Raw genomic sequence first — 20361 nt, forward strand, 5'->3', positions numbered from 1 at the left:
TGTCCCATGCTACAAAAATTCTATACCACCAACCACTTACTTGTATTTGCACATTTTTATTTTACTGCACAACTGTAAGCAATAATAAAAGTAAGGGAAAGGACACTTCTGCAACGTGTAGAAAGCTAAGCTATTAAACTTCCTTTACACCAGGAGATAGTTAAGGATTCCCATTGTTGAGTAAAACAAGCACACAATAAGCCACGTACTAACCAATTCCAACAGAGGCAGCACATTTAGTCTTGTCTTTGATTTCAATACGGAGGGCAGCTGCAAACTCCTCAGGAGAGAGTTTCGTCTCTGCAAGGATGTCTGTGACGTCAATCAGTGCTTCATCGCAGCTGACAGCCTCGATGCTGTGTGTGTAGCTATCAGGACAAAGAGAAGGTAGTGAGTGAGCCACACCTAGGGGCCGCTCTGGGAGTTGTCAGATACTGCCAACCACCCCACCACCAGCACAACACAAACTCCTAATCTTAGCCTTTCCAAAGTGCCACCATTTAGTTATCTGACTCTGACACAAAGTTAGTGTTCTAATCCTTTACCAAAACTACGACAGCAAAAATGACTGGACCCAGAATACCCTGCACACATGAAAAGCTTCAAAGTGGCAAATGGATCACAATCAACAAAATTTCAAACATGACTTATCAGAAAACTTTATGAACAAAAGTTTACACACATCAATTCAATGACAGCTATTCATCTAAAAGCAAAATACCACTATTAACTATCAACTATTTATTAAACCCCTATGACTCTATAGGACAAAGGGGTCTAAATGCTGGCTAGAAGAGACACACCCATATCTTCAAGTGGAAATGCTGTTCCTTTTCCTAACCTTATGTAATCTCCCTTGATAGCAGACTACTTGTTTTGACAAGGCAGACAAGAGGAATAATCTCGAAACCATGCAACAGACTCAGACCAGAGCAAAAATGGCAGCCATGGAAAGAAGCCTCACAAGCAAGGCCTGCCTCAGTCTACTGATAGTACAAAGCTTTTGGTAGATTACAAACCAAGCCACCAAAATCTACTCATTCAATAAATAAATGCTAAAAATGTTAAGAATAAATGGGTTTTCCCTTTTTTTAAAAAATAAAGACAATGACTTCTCCTCTGAGAACAGAAACATGCCACTAAAATTGTTCCCAGAAGGAAAATGTAAAAGCCCCTAGCTCCCCCTCACTTTTTAGGCTGTAGGTGCAAGCTAGTCAGTGTGGAACTGAGAAGACAGCAGCATCCCTAACAACCGGTTCCCAGCCCTCCTTTGGATGTCATCAATGCCCTAAGCTTGAACAGCACTGCACACACTTGTGAAGCAGTAACGCCAAACTGCTCCACCTGAAGTGAGACCGAGAGGACTGAATCCTTCCATGTATATTTGTCATTACTGTTAAGGTAGCTTCCACAAGGGCAGGGACTGGACACTGCTTCTCTTGGTGAGACTGGCAGAATCAAGCGGCTACCTGTACATCCTGGTTAGTAGTGTGCAGAATAAAGCATAAGAAGAAAAGGCAGCCTCTGTGGGGCTGCACCATCTGCTGCGTGTATATTACAACTTTGAGCTTAGTGTTTTTACAGGACCCCTGAGTGTATGAAGGAGTGGGGTTATGAACCTTGTGCCTGTTCTTGGACTCTTCTGTTGGTTTGCTTTTTATCCAACTACTTCAGTGTAATGGATTTATCTTATTTTGTTACCGGTGTTATCACCTAGAAGCAGGCCCGTGTTAGTAATTCACATCACTTAAAACCTTTTCAATTTACACAGAGTCAAGGAGTTTTGAGACCCTTTACAAAAAAAAAGAAAAGCTACATGACTCTGGCTTTCGAGCATATGTAAGTTGCTAAGTACTTTTAAATCTTGTTAATACTGCCTTAGTATTAAACAACCTACACTGAAAAGGAAATCATTTATCTCCTCTCCCCAAGCTAACTCTAATTAACCATCTTAAAACAATTACCAGAGACTCAATTTATAAAAAGTAACTTTGGGAGGCTGGAGAGATGGCTCAGCGGCTAAGAGCACTGACTGCTCTTCCAGAGGTCCTGAGTTCAAATCCCAGCAACCACTTGATGGCTCACAACCATCTGTAATGAGATCTGACACCCTCTTCTGGTATGTCTTAAGATAGCAACAGTGTACTTATATACATAAAATAAATATTTTTTTTAAAGTAATTTTTGGCATGCTTAAAGATTTTAAGATGGCCGGGCAGTGGTGCACACTTTTAATCCCAGCACTCAGAAGGCAGAAGCAGGCGGATTTCTGAGTTCGAGGCCAGCCTGGTCTACAGAGTGAGTTCAAGGACAGCCAGGGCTACACAGAGAAACCCTGTCTCGAAAAACCAAAAAAACAAACAAACAAATAAAAACAACAATAAAAAAAAAGAAAAAACAAAAACAACAATTTAAAAAAAGATTTTAAGATGAAAAACTATTTTTCCATGTCTCTGTTACTGGCTCATCAGTTTTAACTTTACTCAGTTCCATTACAGGGGTTTCCCTCCATTATCCTGGCTGGAATTAAAATTCTAGGACACAGTACATACTATTGCACCTCACTTTGTAAATTCTAATCTTAAATTATAATGCAAACTTTACTGAATGCAAACATAAAAGAGAAGAACCAAGTGAGACAAAAGCAGCAGCAGCAACAACAACAAAACATCAGAATTCTTTGTCAATCTGCCTCAAGGGAAAGAAAACCGGGCTCACATAGTCTAGTAGATTTCACATCACAATATGCAGTAGCACTTGAACAACGATATAGTGCCAACTCTTCCTGAAACCCAACTCCCAATTACTGCAGCTACATTTAAAGAAAAGGCAGCTATCAAACTGGCAGGCAGAGAGAAATGATCACAGAGAGACAAACTCTAGAGACTCTCACAATGGGTAATCAAAGTAATCAAAGCAGCAGAGCAGAGGGAATGGACCTGCGCATGTTGTGCACAATACCTTGCCAGTGTTTCATACATTGCTTGGGCAACTTCCCTGCATGCATGAAAATCATATGGAACAGCTTGCAGATTAGGACACAGCTGTTTAGCATATCCAAAAAACATTCCGTTCTTAATGCCAACTTGTCTAGAAAGGAAAGAAAACACAGAAGAGATTACATCAGGAGTCTTCAGCTGACAACCAAGTAGTAAGTGTGTCATTTCTCCCCATGCCACTGATATACAAGTTCCACCTAACTCCCCTTCTCATCAGGGGTTAACAATAGGCAGTAGGAAAACTTACAAGTCAGTTGCCCCCCAACAGAAAATCCGACTGTTTCACTAGAGTAAATGACATCTCTTTTGTCTATAGCTAAACGCTTGTGAAACGTGACCTCTGGCCCCTTTGCAGAGATGCCAGCATGCCATATGCTGGTGATATCACAACCACACAGAGCAGGAATGTGCTGTCAAACAGCTCTCTTCTCCTAATATGTGGCACAGTATAGCCAGGCTCATCCCCCAAAGACAAAGCAGATAACAAAAGAACTACACAGAACAGTGCTATGTGACAGACAGACAAAGTGTACTCATCCTATTACCACCCAATTCCCAATTGACCAATTCCAATGCTCCTCAATGGCTCCGCAGTGGTTGAGATGCCAACAGCATTGAATGGTAGGACATCACTCTGGGCAGGAGCCAGGGTTCCACAACTTTGAGGGACCTAATTGAAAACGGTAAATTTTAAATCTATTGTGTCTCAATGCCCCACATTACCTTTGATATTTGGAGCATTCAGCATAAAACTACAATCATGGAATTATACATAATTAGTAAAATTCCACTTTATTACTCTGTAAAGAATCAAGAAAAAAAAATCACAGTAAAAACACAAGCAAAATAAAGCAATGTTTCACCAGATTACATAATACTGTGCAGGATGACCATGGTTATTCCATACATCCGTTCAGAAAAATTCATCAAGCATGGACTTAGTTGGCAGTATGTATGCTTAAGAAACAATTACGATTGTTTCTTGGCCTCTTGTTCAGGTGACTAACCAGTCTTCTATTATTATGCAGAGGCTTCTGGGACTTTCCTAACATTCACCTCAGCAGACAGAGAACTACTAAGAATGAGGAAACCTCTCAAGTTATTCAGAAGCATACCCAAAACCACATGCATTTTTCATATAAATCAAAGCAATAAGTTATTTCAGCATCAAGTCTTAAATGCACAGAGGACCTAATAAGAAGCAAAGACAGGAAAGAAGTAGTGACTGACAGTAAAGGCAGCTGAAGCATTTATGTGCAGTTACAGTATCAGGTATTCTATAAGGTGCTGGGTGTACCCCACAAACAGACCCCAAGATGTTTGTGAGCATGTCCCTGAATCTACCCAGCTTGATCTGAGTTACAGTCAGCAGGTCTTAATAAACCAATATGCTTATCAATACATGGAAGTACAAATACAATAGTTTAGGTAGGTACACATAGTTTAAATGTTATCAGAAATTATGTTTTTATAATGCATAGTTTTGAAAAGGGTAAACTTTTGGTAATAAAACTCTAAAATATATAAGTTCAACATTCAAATTAAAGTCAGTAACTCAAACTTAAGGCATACGTCACACTGATCCTACATACATTCTATTTCCTTTCCTTTTAAAAATTTCTATATATACAAAAAATCTCACAAACATCGCTTAGGAAAAATGCTACTGGTACTTAGGTACCCATGCAACTTTCCACAGAGAAAAGTTTCCATGGATAGCTGCAGGTGGGGCTTCTGACCCGCTGCTCCCATCTCAGAGCTAGTGAAGTACTGATGATGCCAGAACACCCAGGGTTTTGCTGAGCTTTTGGATCTAACCCAGGGCCTTGTGCATGCTTGGGCAAGTACTCTTCCCACTGAGCTACATTTCCCACCATAAGGCCAAGTGTGAGGTCCCTGCATACTATAAAGAAGTTCTGAACGAAAGAAACAAACCCAGGAGGCATCCCTATAACTGAGGGAAACACATACTTTCCTTGGGGAAATGCTCATGAAGCCAAGATTGATTTCAGAGAATATAAACCAGTGAGGACAAATCACAAAAGAAGTCTGCCAGGCATGCTGGGATTGCAGCACTTAGATGGTAGCAGAAACTGGATTTTGAGTTTGAGGGTAGGCTGGGATACAGAAAAAATTTCAATCCAATTGATAACCTGTCATACAACAAACAAAGCCTGAAGTGGCTCTAATAGAAAACAGTGATTCCCTCCCTCCTCAGTAAAATCCATGCAGGGAAGGCATTAAAGCTCTGCTTCTAAGTATGTGGTACTTATGTATGTAGAACTCACGTCATGTTTTAAAGTACGGCATACTCTTACTGCCATAGGCTTGGCTAAGACACAGTTCTTTGGGGTTGGACTAGGCAATATAAAAAAAACATCAAATCAGTACTGGTCACTCAACACACTACATTAATCACAAATCCTTCTCATTAAAGAACTGTAAATATTTTTACAAAAGAACGTGAACAGGGAGGTTTAAAATGCCTGTTTTCTTACTTCTGAGGGTATGTTTAAGGCACAGCCTTGAATCTGCTGTGCAGCAGCAGGTGACACTAAGCTCCTTCTAGTCCTGTCTTTGCCTCCCACAGGTCACAAGATAGCATTACCGTCTGTCTGCACTACCTTGTCTGTTGCTTATACTCCTCTAGCCCTTTCTTCACGACATGTAGCTCCTCAGCTCGCACAGCACTACTCCACACACACTGCACCATCTCCTCACACTGCATTCTTTACAGCTTCACTATTACTCTATGTCAAGCTCAGTAATGCACAGGACTAAGTTGTCCAACCTCAGAAACATTTCTCTGATAAGATTAGGAGATTTGTATAGAAAAAGGGAGACAAGAAATTATTTTGAATACCTTCATTGGAAAAACCATTCTAGAAAATAGAAAATTACAATAAAAGTAAGAAACTCCACAGATGTGGGTTTACTTGGGTTTTGCTTTTCAAATTCATTTTTATCTTTTTAGTCAAATCTGAACTAAACACACACTGTTTAACTAGCACTCAGGTGACTGCCACATACTATCTGGTACTCATCTTCTCTCACCCCAGCTATTGTGGTGTCCTGCTTGGTGGTTACACCTGTGGTCAATACAAATATGCCACCCAAGTAAGAGGCCAGTGAGTCCAGTGCTACCAAACTAACAACACACCAACCCTGGCACAACCGTGGACTTCCACCCAGCATTCCTCCTTGAGCCAGCTGCCGTGCTCCAAGACCTAAAGAGGAGTGTGGCACGTCCTGAGCTCTCACTTTATCAACTAGCAAGGTGTACTTCTGGGCATCTTTAAGTCCTCATGCACTGGTCACAACTGGCCATTAGTAGCCAGGTTGCCATTCAATACTATCTATACACAAAGCTCTGAACTGCCTTTGCTAACAATTACCAACAATTTAACACATTTCCATTTTACTTAATTATCCTTAGTAAAATAAGTTTCAAAATTTTGGCCTTATCAATTAGCAATAGTAAAACACAGTTTTGTTCATGATAAGACTAAACTTAGTGAACATATATTTGACATATCATAAAATGGCTAAGAACTTAACATGTTTTATAGTTATGCATACTTAAATATATTTTAGTGGGCTGGTGAGATGGCTCAGTGGGTAAGAGCACTGACTGCTCTTCCGAAGGTCTGGAGTTCAAATCCCAGCAACCACATGGTGGCTCACAACCATCTGTAACGAGATCTGACTCCCTCTTCTGGAGTGTCTGAAGACAGATACAGTGTACTTACATAGAATAAATAAATAAATAAATCTTTAAAATATACATATATATATTTTAGTAAAATAAAATTTTAATAAAATTACCAGTATTTTAAACAAACTACTCTGATAATACTATGCTGAGCTAAAATATTTTATGTTCATATCAGACTTTCTTAAATAATCCCAAATCTGAAAATATTGAAAACTACAACAATTTAACTTCTTCCATAGTCTTTCAATCAACATGTATCAGTGATGCATTAGGGCTCACTCAGTAAGGCAACAACGTCTGAATTTAATTAGTAAAAAAGAAAACAGATTTCTCTGAGCAGTTACTACTCGTTCTGTAGCGGGTATACTCTGGTATACTTTCTACATTTTTCGGTTGTGGGGTTGAGTTTAGGTCATCATGCTTGTGTGCTCTCTCTAACTGTTGACCCATCTCACTGGCACTTACATAGTTATCTGTTATATAAGGCAAATAATAATTGTGGCTTCCAATTATTGTAAGATAACTGCCTACACTAAAGTTAGTAATAACAAGTTTATACGGTCTTACTCATTTGAAGTGGGAATAGGTCTGACGGTATTAAATACTTTCCTTACAATTTAAACAGTAATCAAGTTTCAGCTTAATGTTCTGTGTTTATGTTTTCTTGAATATATCTGTGCAACATGTGCCTTGTGTCCATGAAGGCCGTAAGAATTAAGACAGTCAGGACCTGGAAGATGGAGCTGTGAGGCACGGTGTGGGTGCAAGAAACTGAACTTTTTAATCTTCTGCAAGAACAGTTGCTCTTCACTGTTACCTTTCCAGCCTAAGTTCTAACATAAAAAACAACAACAACAAAAAAAGCAGCTTTTTGGGGCTGGAGAGATGGCTTAGTAGTTAAGAGCACTGACTGTTCTCAGAGGTCCTGAGTTCAGTTCCCAGCAACCATATGGTGGCTCACAACCATCTGTAATGGGATCCGATGCCCTCTTCTGGTGTGTCTGAAGACAGCAGCAGTGTACTCATATACATAAAACATATACATAAAATAAATAAATGAACCTTTAAAAAAAAAAGACGTTTTTCTTATTTGTAAGAAGATTGAATAAATAAGGCCCTACTTACCATATTTCAAAAAAGAGAAAAAAGTAACTTTCAATTTTATACCTCAAAGGCAATAAACACAACAATGCCTAATGTGGGTTTTTTTTTTTTTTTTTTTTGGTTTCAGTGGAGGATATACCATGAGGAGCTATTATATTATTTAAAATTAACATGCAGTGTAAAAGAAGGACTCAGGATAGAAATATTTCTTTTCATCCGTATTAATATATGTTGAAATCATAGGCTTGATGTGCAAGACATATCTCTCTAAAAGTACATAAAAACTAACTATTCATTAAGAATTAGAGCTCACTTAGCTTCTACATACCTGGCTTCATAACTACAAGAAGCAATTTCAGCTTTTGACAGAACAGAATCAATTCCATTTGTTTGTGTAGAATCTTGATTCTCCCATACTGATGAATCTGGTATATCTGCTTTAAGATAAAATTTAATTACTATGTTAAAAATTTGTTTTCCTTAACTTTTATTAAAGAAATCTGTTTTCTATATTTTCAGATGCAAATGTTTAAATTCCAAATACCTATTAAATTGGAATTATTTCTATGTTTAGTACGATAAAATTAATAAAACTGTTTTCTTTCATTATATTCTTCAGCAACAGTCAGATAAAAACACGTCACGGCACAATAAATGCAAACTCTCTCTCCTGTAACACAGTCGCTCGGGGTAGACGGGTGGAGGACCAGAGAGATAAGCTCCCTCCCTTGCCTTAGGAGAACTATGCAGCTCACTGTAATGGGAAAAAGTTAAAAGACAATACAACTTTCTTAGGATGATTTTTTTGTTGTTGTTATTTCCTAAAAGAAATTTCCATAGAACTTTAAAACTATTATGTTAAAGAAAAATCAACTTTCTGATAAAACAGTAACTTAGTAATACTTTTTAGAAACTTTTATATTCAGAAATTAAGCCAGTGTAACCAAATGATCTAATCTATACACTACATATATACATATATGCACATACATACATAATATGTATATATGTATAGTAGGTAAGTATGTCTTCATATACTATAAAGATGCTTCATCTTCAAGGTTTTTCTTCTATACACACCAGGTAAAAACAGACTAATAGTATTATTTTCTACTTCTAAGTTTAGCAACTGCACCTTCATGTTAAAAACTTGAGCTCAATTACAATCAGTAGTAACTGCTTTACAGACCATAATTCTAGTCTCAATAGAACAATAGCTCACCAACATTTCAAATATCCAAACCAAATTTACAATCTCACCCAGATATATAAAAGTGCCCAGCCTAGAGAACCTAGTAGATACATGACAGAGATTCACTAATAATTGAGAAGTATATAAAGTTTTGGCCTTAGTCTCAGGATAATACTATTAGGTTAAAGATAAAGTATGCTTTTATACAACTTTTTATTAAAATCATACTACATTCTTAAAACCCGATCTCAAACATGTTTTTACTCTATAAACATCATTAGTAAAGCAAGGCTCAAACTTATCACTTTAGCTAATCCCAAAGCTGTTCTAAGTACACTACAATAGCACACACAGCTAACAAAGCACTCACTACCTCTTTTTCACTAAATTAAGAGCCTCAATGCTCCATGAAAACAAGCAAGTTATTGCACCACCAGCAAAACACAACACAATATCTGGCTTCGTTGGTACAATAACTCCTCCTTATCTGACCAATAACCATCAACATCTTTACCTAATGTACAACCTGTGTAAATATTTCCACATCCTAGCACCCATACATGAACACCACAAATACAAGCCAAACTCAGAACTGGTATCTTGGTGGGAGTTAACTTTTACTTGCATCTAAAAATAAAAACAAGAGTACGCAATGTGCACTATGTCTTTTGGTAAAATGTAAATATATGCCACACTCTTATGAACTCAAGACAGAAAGTGAGCAGATTATTCAGTGTTTCTGTATCAGTCCACTATCTAATCTATAAGAATTTAAGGGTTGTCAGTAACAGACCAACAGAGGGTACCACTAAACAAAGACCACAGCCACAATCTGCTATCTTCCAAAGTTATAACCATGAATTATGCTTTAAAAGGGAGTTACATGACCTTTGTATTTGAAGGGCTATTTAAATAAGAATCTCATTTGAAGTGAAATCAGAGTGTGGTCCATGCGCCCCCAATGCCCTGGCCTGAGAGGCAGCACCATGGTGTTCCTCTTCACTGGGCTGGCTGACCTGTTCCACAGTGCAGCAGAGTGCGTGGGTCTCTCCACCAGCGGAGTGAGTTGCTTCATGTGAGATTCGGGGAAATGCAGGGATACACTGTCCTCACTGGAGGGCAAAGTAGAGAACTGCTGATCAAAACTTGACAAACTAGACGGGCACATGGAGAATGTGGAGGGACGGTTGGAGAAATCAGAGGCCAGGACACAAGTCTGTGAAAAAGAAATCGCTGAGAATAAATCTATGACTAATACGATTGTTTAAACTGTTGCTCTTTAGAATGAAAACTGAAGTTTGTTGAAGGGATAGAAAACATCTGCATCCTGGGAATCCAGGAAGGGGTAAAAGGCCCCAACCACAAAGTGCAGAGGTCAAATGGCTCTGAATGACATCATCAACGAGATGATTCAGGAGACAGCTCACAAAGGAAGTCACGGATGGATGAGACACCCTGCTTTAACGAACCTTAAGTTCTGAATATAAGGAACAAGAAATCAGTCTCTAAAAAAGACTAAAGATGCTTTTTTTGGTTCTAATATTCTGCCTTATCTAACCACACAAACCAAAATGTTAGAACGATTTTTATAAAGCTGGTGTGTAGAAGTCAAAGATTTTAACTTCTAAACTGATCATTAGAACTTTGGGGTTTTGGTGCTATCTCAATGATCTAAAGAAAGAGAGATCAGGAAAAGTGGAACAAAAGAACAGGAAAACAACTTCTGGGCACAGGCGCGGCTGTGAACTTAATAAAGACAATCTAGTCCTTTTATGTATACAAATATTTTTACAGGCTCCAAATGGGTCAAAGGGCTTAAGATACAAATATGAATGTCCTCAAGTTAAAATAAGAATAGCAAAGTATTATAGTCACTTTTTCTAAGGAAAGGAAAGAAAATCTTGTGTTAATTTCAATACCTAAATGTTTCCCCTAATACTTGGTTTCTGTTGCACCATCCAACAGAAGTGAAGGAGATATGAATTATAGAAGGCTGTTAAAATATTATAAAAATCCAGTGGCTACAAAGATGAAGATAATCAAGTTATCAAGGAAAATATTTTACTGCAAAACCATGTATGGCCAGACAGTGATGGGAAAGCGAGACAAAAGATCAGCTCCCTGCTACTTTCAAAGAACAAGTGCCTACCAAGGTCAAAATCTAGATGCAGACTGCTCAAACAAGCAGCTGACTTAGACTCTACCCACCAGACGGAGCATCAAAGGAACTTGGAGAAGCCAGCAAACATACACATCTGGTTTTTTTTTCTTATTTTGACAGCTGTCCACTAAGTATTCACTTAGTGTTCAACATGTGACAAGTGTGCTTTCTTTAGCTACACATTTCTTGCTTCCTATAACAAAAGTTTTTATCTTTTTAATAATACCATGCATGTACAAAATACAGAGAGAACAAGCAACCGTGTACAAAGGAACACATAAGAAACTAACCATATACCATGAAGCGAAGCCTCCACAGGGTCAAGAAGGTGCCCCACAATCTACTGACACAAATCACTAGGCTCTCAAAGCCTCTGAAAACATTTACCAACTATGAAAAGCCTTAGAACACGTGAGAAATGGATACACATGTCAGGTACAAATGTGAGTCTACAGCTGCCCTTCCCGATGTTCACTGTGAAGCAGATGACTGCAACCCACAAAGACTAACTGTAGAAAAGAAATCCAGACATCCAGACTTGGTTTTGCCTCATCAAGGGTCTTTTCTAAAATCATCCCCGTGTTTTATATCTGACAAAACAGGGAACAGAAGTAACTGGGGTAAAACCAAGCTAGAACCTCTTTACTGCATTGTATGTCTTTCATCTGGTTGATGTTCTTCTAAAAGAATTATTAAAAAAAAAAATTTGTGGTTTTACAAGATACTCTACAAGGAAACTAATGTGTAAATAGTTCTTAATAACTTTAAGGCAGGGCATTAAAAACACATGAAGATCTTATGATTGTAAAGAGTCTAGTTTTCCAAGACAGCTATGAAGATGTTTCTTCTAAGAAACAAGTTCATTCAAATGAGGCATCTAGATTCTAGTTCCAACAGAGGTTGTGTCCTTGCTACTCGGTAGCGTCCCTTCAAAGTACTGTTGTGGTGCCATCTCCCAAAGGCTGGGATTAGGTAGCATGGTGTCTACCTTTAAAATTCTTAAAAATACTGATGAACACAATCTTCAGAATCTTTACTGTGACATAAGCCAAATGGCTAATAACTTATCCAGATCAATGGTTCTACGAAGCAATCAAACTTTCCATTCCCAATTTAAATTATAAAAAGTAGATTAACCATCGTTTTAAAAATCATACCTCACTGAGTTCCAGGAAAACACCATCATCCAATTCCAGAAATCAATAACTATACACCAGTCATCTGTTTAGATTCAGATTTTGTTTTGATTCAAGTTGTCACTAGCATCCTTAAAGCCTTCAGCTTGGAAAAGCTAATTATTCTAATTCTACTTTTACTTCTATAGCACCAACACCACCAGCAACATCCGAGGTCATCCATAGGAGCGTATGGGTTCAAGAACTCATGTGTACCTGCTTTTCCTCTCAGGGCTCTATTCTGGTAATACTGCCATTCCAGCTGCGGGTTAGCACCAGGACGCAAAGGCGCCGTTCCTGTGCCTCTGTTACTTGTAACAGCCACTGGTTTTCCTGTGAGAAAAAAAATTACATTTTTTTTCTAAGTACAAAAGGACGTTAAGAACAGGTAATAGAAAATTTTTCATGAGATTTTAATTACATAAGTTGTTCTTTGATCACACAGGCATTATATCTTCAATAAGCTAATATACCCATCACCATATAACTCGCCTAAGGTTTTCATTTTCATTAAAAGGGACAGTTTCAGCAAGTTTTTTTTTTTTTTTTAAAAAGACAGGGTCTAGGAAGTTTTGGAATTCTCTATGTAGACCAGGCTATCCAGGAACTAACAGAGATCTACCTGCCTCCAGAGTACTGGGATTAAAAACATGTGCCACCAAGTATGACTCCAAGTATGACATTTCTGATAAACTGACTCAATTTAAATGCAGCAGAGGAAGTTTCCCATGGCTTTTGATTTTTCTTTCTTCTTTTTATTTTGTTAAAGATATATTTATTTCATTTATATGAGTACACTGTAGCTGTCTTCTGACACACCAGAAGAGGGCATCAGATCTCATTATAGATGGCTGTGAGCCTCTATGAGGTTGCTGGGAATTGAACTCAGGACCTCTGGAAGAGCAAGCAGCCAGTACTCTTAACCTCTGAGCTAGCTTCTCCAGCCCAGCTTTGGATTTCTTACAATGAAAAATGGGCAACTCAGACTCCAGATTCAGATTGTAGGAGTGGATAATGAAAGAAATACTATAAACAGACTTTTTATAGTTCTGGAGTTTCAACATGTATATTTATCCTTTTAATTTTATTTAAAGAGAAATAAGTTAGAGATTCATAAATAGCGATCAAAATCTGAATTTGGATTGTATATACCTAAATGTGAGTTTTCAGACCCACAGGTTTTGCTTTGGCTAAGAACATTAATGTTTCATTTTCTTTGTGTATGTATTAAGTTACAAGACAGCTATAATGCTGTAAAATTGATTTACAAGTGCTATAACACAGGTTTAGAGGGCAAGCAGCTCAGAACAAAGAAACACATACACACAGAACCTTCTTGCCCTCCATAGAAGCTAAACAAAAATCACAATCTACTAGCTGGTAAGTTATCCATAGGCTAAAATCAAATTCCTTCGCATTCTACATTCTAAACACCCTTTCAGAGCTGAATGGCAACTTTACTGAGGACAAAATCAAGGCCCTGTTGGGAACCTAGAATTTTCTAGGATTTTTCAGTCCCCTAACTCCTATTTAGTTAAGAGAAAATGCTAATGTAGCTATCCTGTCCAGAAAGAACTTAAGAAAAATCCTGAATAAATACTTCTAATGGCAGTAAGCAGTACATAAATAAACCTAAAATTTCATTAACAACAGACCGCCCAGATGACTCAATGATACAAAATTATCTCTCACAAGCCAAAAGTTAGGGTGTTTACCTACAGTGAGGGTAGAGAGCTATCTGAACAGGAAAAATGGAAAGTCTGAAGACACAGGATACCAGAAAATTCCCTTTAACAAACTATAAAAAGATATGGAAAATATTCAGAAGGCTTCATCTATGTCAATTTAAGATCCTCTTTTCTGTATATTTCACCTTACACCAAGCACTAGTTTTCTAATTTCCGTACACCTGTGATAATGGAGTCCAGTCAATTTGAAGAAAGGAAATGATTTGACCAAGGAAAATCAAAATACTTTTCAAAGGACACATTATCAATTAGGACATATACACTCATAACAATCTATCAATTTTCTTAAAGCAGACCTTTGAGGAATACAGACCTTTGAGATCTGGTCTATTTCGTATACCCACTGATACAAAGAAGCAGTCCATATCAACGTGCATCACACAGCTCTGATGTCTGGGTAAGCTCAACACTGACATAGTGCCTAGAAGGAAAAAGAGAACATTCAAACCCAAGCTAATTCTTCTTATTAAAAACAGGTCTAGTTCATTTTCAAAATCATACTGAAGATGAGTGGTATCTTAATATAGAATATATTATGGACTGTGTACTGCCCCAATAAACAAATATTCACTTTCTTTAGTTTTCTGATAGAATTTTAAATCAATTCTAATGATACTATATCATTTCCTATTCTACTTTCTAAAAGTCTTATCTTAAAATTATGACTTTATTTAGATAATTTAAGAATATATGTTTATAACAATTTTGCTGTCTGCAGTTTCACATGCTGAGTTCCATGGAGCTAAGTCATCTTTGATAAACTCCATTCCCCACACCCTACAAACATTTAATGAAACAACAATGGCTACTACCACTCAATGCACCTGGGTAGGTACAAGACATAGAGGTTTACAGGGGTTAATTTAGATTAATTCTCACAGCACTACCACTCCTACCTTTTACAGACTAGTAAGTCCTACAGCCAGTGAGTGCCTGGTTTGAGTTCTAAGCTCTCAGACGTTCATGCTACTATTCTCATTAGACATGCTTCAAAAGGCAGTCCACAGAACAAACATCTATACACAGCAGAAACTTTTCCTACACCATTACATGTTACTAGTTCTCTCTCTCTTATGCAGTGCAAATCATCAAACTCAGGACTCTGCACATGTAAGGCAGACAAAGATCACAGCGCTACTGTTCCAAGTGTTATGAAACACGAGGCAAACAACCTCAAACAGTATTAAATATTTAAGGGGTACAGAATATATAAATAAAATACCTATCAAAAGCTTTCTCATGTTTATTACATTTATGCAGATGAAGGTAAATATTATCTCATTCGGACAATAAATGACTTAGAATAACCATAGATGTGCTTATAAGGGTTATAATAATCCAACTATTAGGACAATATTACCTGATAATAACATCATTACTATTACTTCTCCTGGTACTCAAAATTTAATAATACAGGGCCTAAATTTAAGAACCTAAAATCTAGGAACGTTTTAACCTTGCAAGGAGTTCTGATCTCAGAGAATATTCTTGCCTACCAGCTTTATAAGTAAAAAAAAAAAAACAAAAACCAAAAAACCTTACTCCCAAACAGTTGAGCCACTTCATGTATTAAGTGTGAGGCAATGGTCTAGTCTCACTAGGTGCACGGCACTGAGTCTTTCTCCATGTTGTCTTTATGCTGGACGTCACTGATTCCTGCCATTCCTCTTGCAGAGAGGACATAGGCAAGGAAGTCAAGTGCCCATGCATGCTCCTGTCACAGGAAGTGGCAGAGCAAGGGGTCAGATTCAGGCTACACGATCTAGCTCAAGCCCTTGCCGTTATCTATGAACATTTCAATAATCACAATCTCTCTCTCTCTTATGCAGTGCAAATCATCAAACTCAGGACTCTGCACATGTAAGGCAGACAAAGATCACAGCGCTACTGTTCCAAGTGTTATGAAACACGAGGCAAACAACCTCAAACAGTATTAAATATTTAAGGGGTACAGAATATATAAATAAAATACCTATCAAAAGCTTTCTCACAATATGAAAATTTATGAATTTACTCCCATTCATGAACCTAATTCATAATAGTATCCTAAAGGTTTCAAAATTAAGTGACTTTCAGTTTAAAAAAAACAAGATATAACATAATCTAATACCTATGGTGTTAAAAAAGCATTTTGACTGAAAGTATGTTGGAATATATCAAACAAATTTAACAGCAACAAACACTCACACAGAAAGACCACACAACTTTCTGAAAGCCCATTAGTGTCTTTCTCTCTTTGCCTCCCTTTTCAGTTATAAAGATTACTATCACATAATCTTGGAACTGTCTTTTTGCCACACACCCACAAAAGAGAGCCAAACCCTTTGTCAAAAACAACCAAAACTTCAAACTGGATCTGAACTAGAATCTGGTTTAAGTAACAACTGTCACACAACAGCTTCCTATTGGATTTAGATGACAAATATTAAGCACACACATAAACAATCTGTGTAGATATAAAAACAATCTAAGATTACCACTGTAAGTGCAACAGTTATATGTCATTGTTTAATTTTTAATGAAGCAGGCTCTAGAAATTCACAATTACCCTTACCAATCAACTTCATTCTCACAGGAGATTAGGCATGGAATATAAAATGTTATATTTATACAGTTCAAAACCAACAATGTATAAAAGTCTCCATGAGGAAGGAATACTTGGAATCCCAGTTCTGACAGTGTTGAAATGACCTAACATTTTAAGTTACCACAATTAAATCTAAAATAAAAAACAGTAATAAAGTTTTCAGGTATACTTACTGTAACTTATATAACCTGGTATTCCTGAAGGTTTTCTATATTAAGAAGTTTGTAATAATTAGAATACCAATGAAAACATCTGAACAAAATTAAATAGAACTGTTTTGAAGAAAACAATTTTAGTATCTACCTGTGTCAGTTACAACAAGAGAAGACCTGCCTGTTTTCACTTTTTTTAACTTTTCCCTTCCCGGAAAGATACCACTACTTTGTCTCTGTAGGGCATTGACAAACTCAGTCAATTCACACTTCCATGTTGAGATGTGATGCAGTCTTGAACGAGAATAGAAATCTGAAATGAAGTTGCAGTCCGATGGTTTGGATGGCACTGAAGGCGCTACTTTACTAAGAGTCAGAACAGAAGTGCTTTTTGTGCTTGAAGGCCCCTGAATAGTGGAGTGGTGAGCACCATTGATTTTAGTGTTACTGTGCAAAGATGGTGAGAGAGAATTAGTTCTGTGTGGACTCCGCAAAGCATCTGCACTTCTGGTGCTGTGCTGCAAGTGCTGCACTGTGCAGTCTCTGAAGTCCGTGTTGCTCTTCTCTGCCCTCTTCTCCTCCTGGGTGGAGTCTAAAGAGAGCCTGCTAGCAACACTGTTGCCCACAGGCACCAAGCAATCCTGTGTCTTTAAGGCACCATTTGAACTATGGGTGTGTCCATTAAAAATGACAGCGGTATCTCTGGGATGCATTACTCCATTCTGTTTCCTTCCTGGAAATGTATGTTCCAGGTCCTCAAAACTAAAATCATCATTTGCACGGTCTTCATTCCAGCTGCTCAGTCCATTTGCTTTCACTTCACTTTCTGTCTCAATCTTCTTAATTATGTGATTTCTAAAGTATAAGAAGAATCTAAGTTAATGTATATGATTTGAAAGCTTAAAAAAAATTCTCTGTGACTGTTTCCCTCTTAAATAGCTAAACCATAAACATTATATTTTTGTTTCAACCAAGGATAAGCCTTGTCTAAACTAATGAAACATTGATATTTTCTTTCTTTTCTTTTCAATAATAAAAAAAAAGTCTAAGTTGCCTCTAAGTTGCCTACTCTTTAAATGGCCTTCTACTGACATTTATTACTGAAATCACAGGCAGGCACAGGCATGTCCACTGGTATTCTGAAACTTTCTCTAGAAAAACTATCTATCACCTCTAACTTCCAAAGCACAGGAGTTGTTTTTTATTTACTATCTGTTTTTCATAAAATGATCAGTAAGTTTTCCCTCACTCCCTGCTTCTAGTTTTACTGTACTTCTTATGTAAGTCATTCTCTAACACATTAAACCCAATACCACAGCACATGGGACTGAAGTCGCTAGTTAGCTCCAGTCAACATGAGAGCTAGTGAGACTGTATTCAACCACAAGCCAGCTGGCTTATTGCTATTCCAGATGGTATGATGTAAGAATCAAGTATGCAATATTAATTTTTCAGTACAATTTTTTTTACAAAAAAATGACAACACTTGAACAATTAACCCAGAACTGTGGATTTAGATGCCACAGACATCCAATGGCAATCTAGATCATATTGTCACAGGCTTAGAAATGCAGGCAGGATCTATGACAAATGTTATACTAAATTCACATCCTGGTTACATGTTTTGTTTTATTTTTTAAGCAACATTAATAAGGACAAAATTCATTTGTCTTCATAAAGACATGTAAGTAACAATATCCAAAACTGGATTACTCCAGTAATTCATTCTTTCAAATATCTGTCTACAGTGTTACTCCAATTACTCTTCCAACTCTAGTCTGAGGGTCAGACTACAGCACTACCAGATGTTGTTCTTAAGGTCCTCACCCTAGTGCCAACTTAACTTTTTGGTAATGATGGTCTGACTACATAGAAAAACCATACAGGATAAATGCAAAACAAAAAAACAAAATCCCCACCCATTTCTACTTGTCTAAGGCCCTGGCTGAATCTTTCATCCACTTTCATGTCTTTCATGACAGCCAATTCTGAGTACATCCAACTCTCATAAAGGCCAGTGAAAGAAGAACACAAACTGGAATTAATTAAAAGAAAGCCTATTTAGTCCCAAATCAGAGAAAGCCTGTCTGCCTGCCTGCCTGTTAGAATAAAGAATAGAGCAGGAAGTAAAGATCCATTTAGATATCTTAAAGTGCAAATCACACTAGCACTCACCACACACCCAGAAGTCAACAAAGTGATCTAAGTATGTGTGTGTGTGTGTGTGTGTGTGTGTGTGTGTGTATACATCTGGTGTGTATATACATCTGGTAGTGCTGTAGTCTGACCCTCAGACTAGAGCTGGAAGAGTAATTGGAGTAACACTGTAGACAGATATACACACACACACACACACACACACACACACACACACATATATATATATATATATATACACACACACACACACACACACACACACATATATATATATATATGATGGTTTGTATATTCTTGGACCAGGTGTGTGTGTGTGTGTGTGTGTGTGTGTGTATATATGATGGTTTGTATATTCTTGGACCAGGGAGTGGCACCATCTGGAGGTGTGGCCTTGATAGAATAGGTGTGACCTGGTTGGAATAGGTGTGTCACTGTGGGTGTGGGCTTAAGACTCTTCACCCCAGTTGCCTGAAAGTCAGTCTTCCACTAGCAGCCTTTGGATGAAGACTTGAACTCTCAGCTCTTCCTGCACCATGCCTGCCTAGATGCTGCCATGCTCCCACCTTGATGATAATGGACTGAACCTCTGAATCTATAAGCCAGCCCCAATTAAATGTTGTCTTTATAAGAGTTGCCTTGGTCATGGTGTCTGTTCACAGCAGTAAAACCCTAACTAATACAACATACATACATACATACATATATATATGTGTGTGTGTGTGTGTATATATACATACACACACACACACATACACACAGCCACACACACATACATACATATATACACACACATACATACATATACATATACATATACATACATATATATATATATATACATACATACATACATATATATATATATATATATATATATATATATATATATATATATATATATAAAAATAAAATTCAGGCAGGCACAGGACTTAAACCCCAGCACTCAGAAACAGAGTCAGGCAGATCTCTGTGAGTTCAAGACAGCCTAGTCTACAAAGTGAGTTATAGGACAGACACACACACACACAAACACACACACACAGATAAATCCTGTCTCAAAACCAAAACAAAACTCTGACAATTAGCTTTCTGGTGTCACTATATTGTGGCTCTTTACATGATCAATAGTAGCACAACCAACAAAAATGCATGTATTGCTGGCAAGAATACATATAGTTAATAATACATGCTGTTGCTTTGCTGGTACCTCAGATAGACAAATGCATATTTTGAAAACAGCTATGTAAAATATATAGTAAAACACACATTTAAGCAAGTAACAATATTTTTATTTGTATTAAGAAGTCTGATCTCAAAGGTAAATTCTTCCTAAAACTAGCAACAGAAATAATATTGTGAAAAATCTAT

At 37.4% G+C, this 20361-nt stretch overlaps 1 protein-coding gene across 8 annotated transcripts in view; it reads right to left on the minus strand.

The window, feature by feature from the left end:
- Positions 1 to 20361, minus strand: part of Rev1 (REV1 DNA directed polymerase) — a 73560-nt gene that overhangs the window by 17889 nt on the left and 35310 nt on the right. For 3 of the 8 annotated variants that reach the window (XM_085836562.1, XM_021170766.2, XM_085836563.1), the window contains exons 6-11: positions 16985 to 17688; positions 14408 to 14515; positions 12563 to 12679; positions 8147 to 8255; positions 2962 to 3090; positions 214 to 368 (exon numbers count right to left, since the gene is read on the minus strand). In XM_085836562.1, coding sequence (XP_085692688.1) covers positions 214 to 368; positions 2962 to 3090; positions 8147 to 8255; positions 12563 to 12679; positions 14408 to 14515; positions 16985 to 17688 — 1322 coding nt within the window. Of the gene's footprint in view, positions 1 to 213; positions 369 to 2961; positions 3091 to 3544; positions 3631 to 3722; positions 6783 to 8146; positions 8256 to 10026; positions 10198 to 12562; positions 12680 to 14407; positions 14516 to 16984; positions 17689 to 20361 lie in introns of those variants that run through there. The other 5 variants (XM_021170775.3, XM_029481076.2, XM_085836569.1 and 2 more) reach the window with 5 other exon arrangements.

The sequence above is a fragment of the Mus caroli genome, unplaced genomic scaffold (assembly GCF_978045245.1).
Source record: "Mus caroli unplaced genomic scaffold, Mus_caroli_1 scaffold_1, whole genome shotgun sequence".
Lineage (NCBI taxonomy): Eukaryota > Metazoa > Chordata > Mammalia > Rodentia > Muridae > Mus > Mus caroli.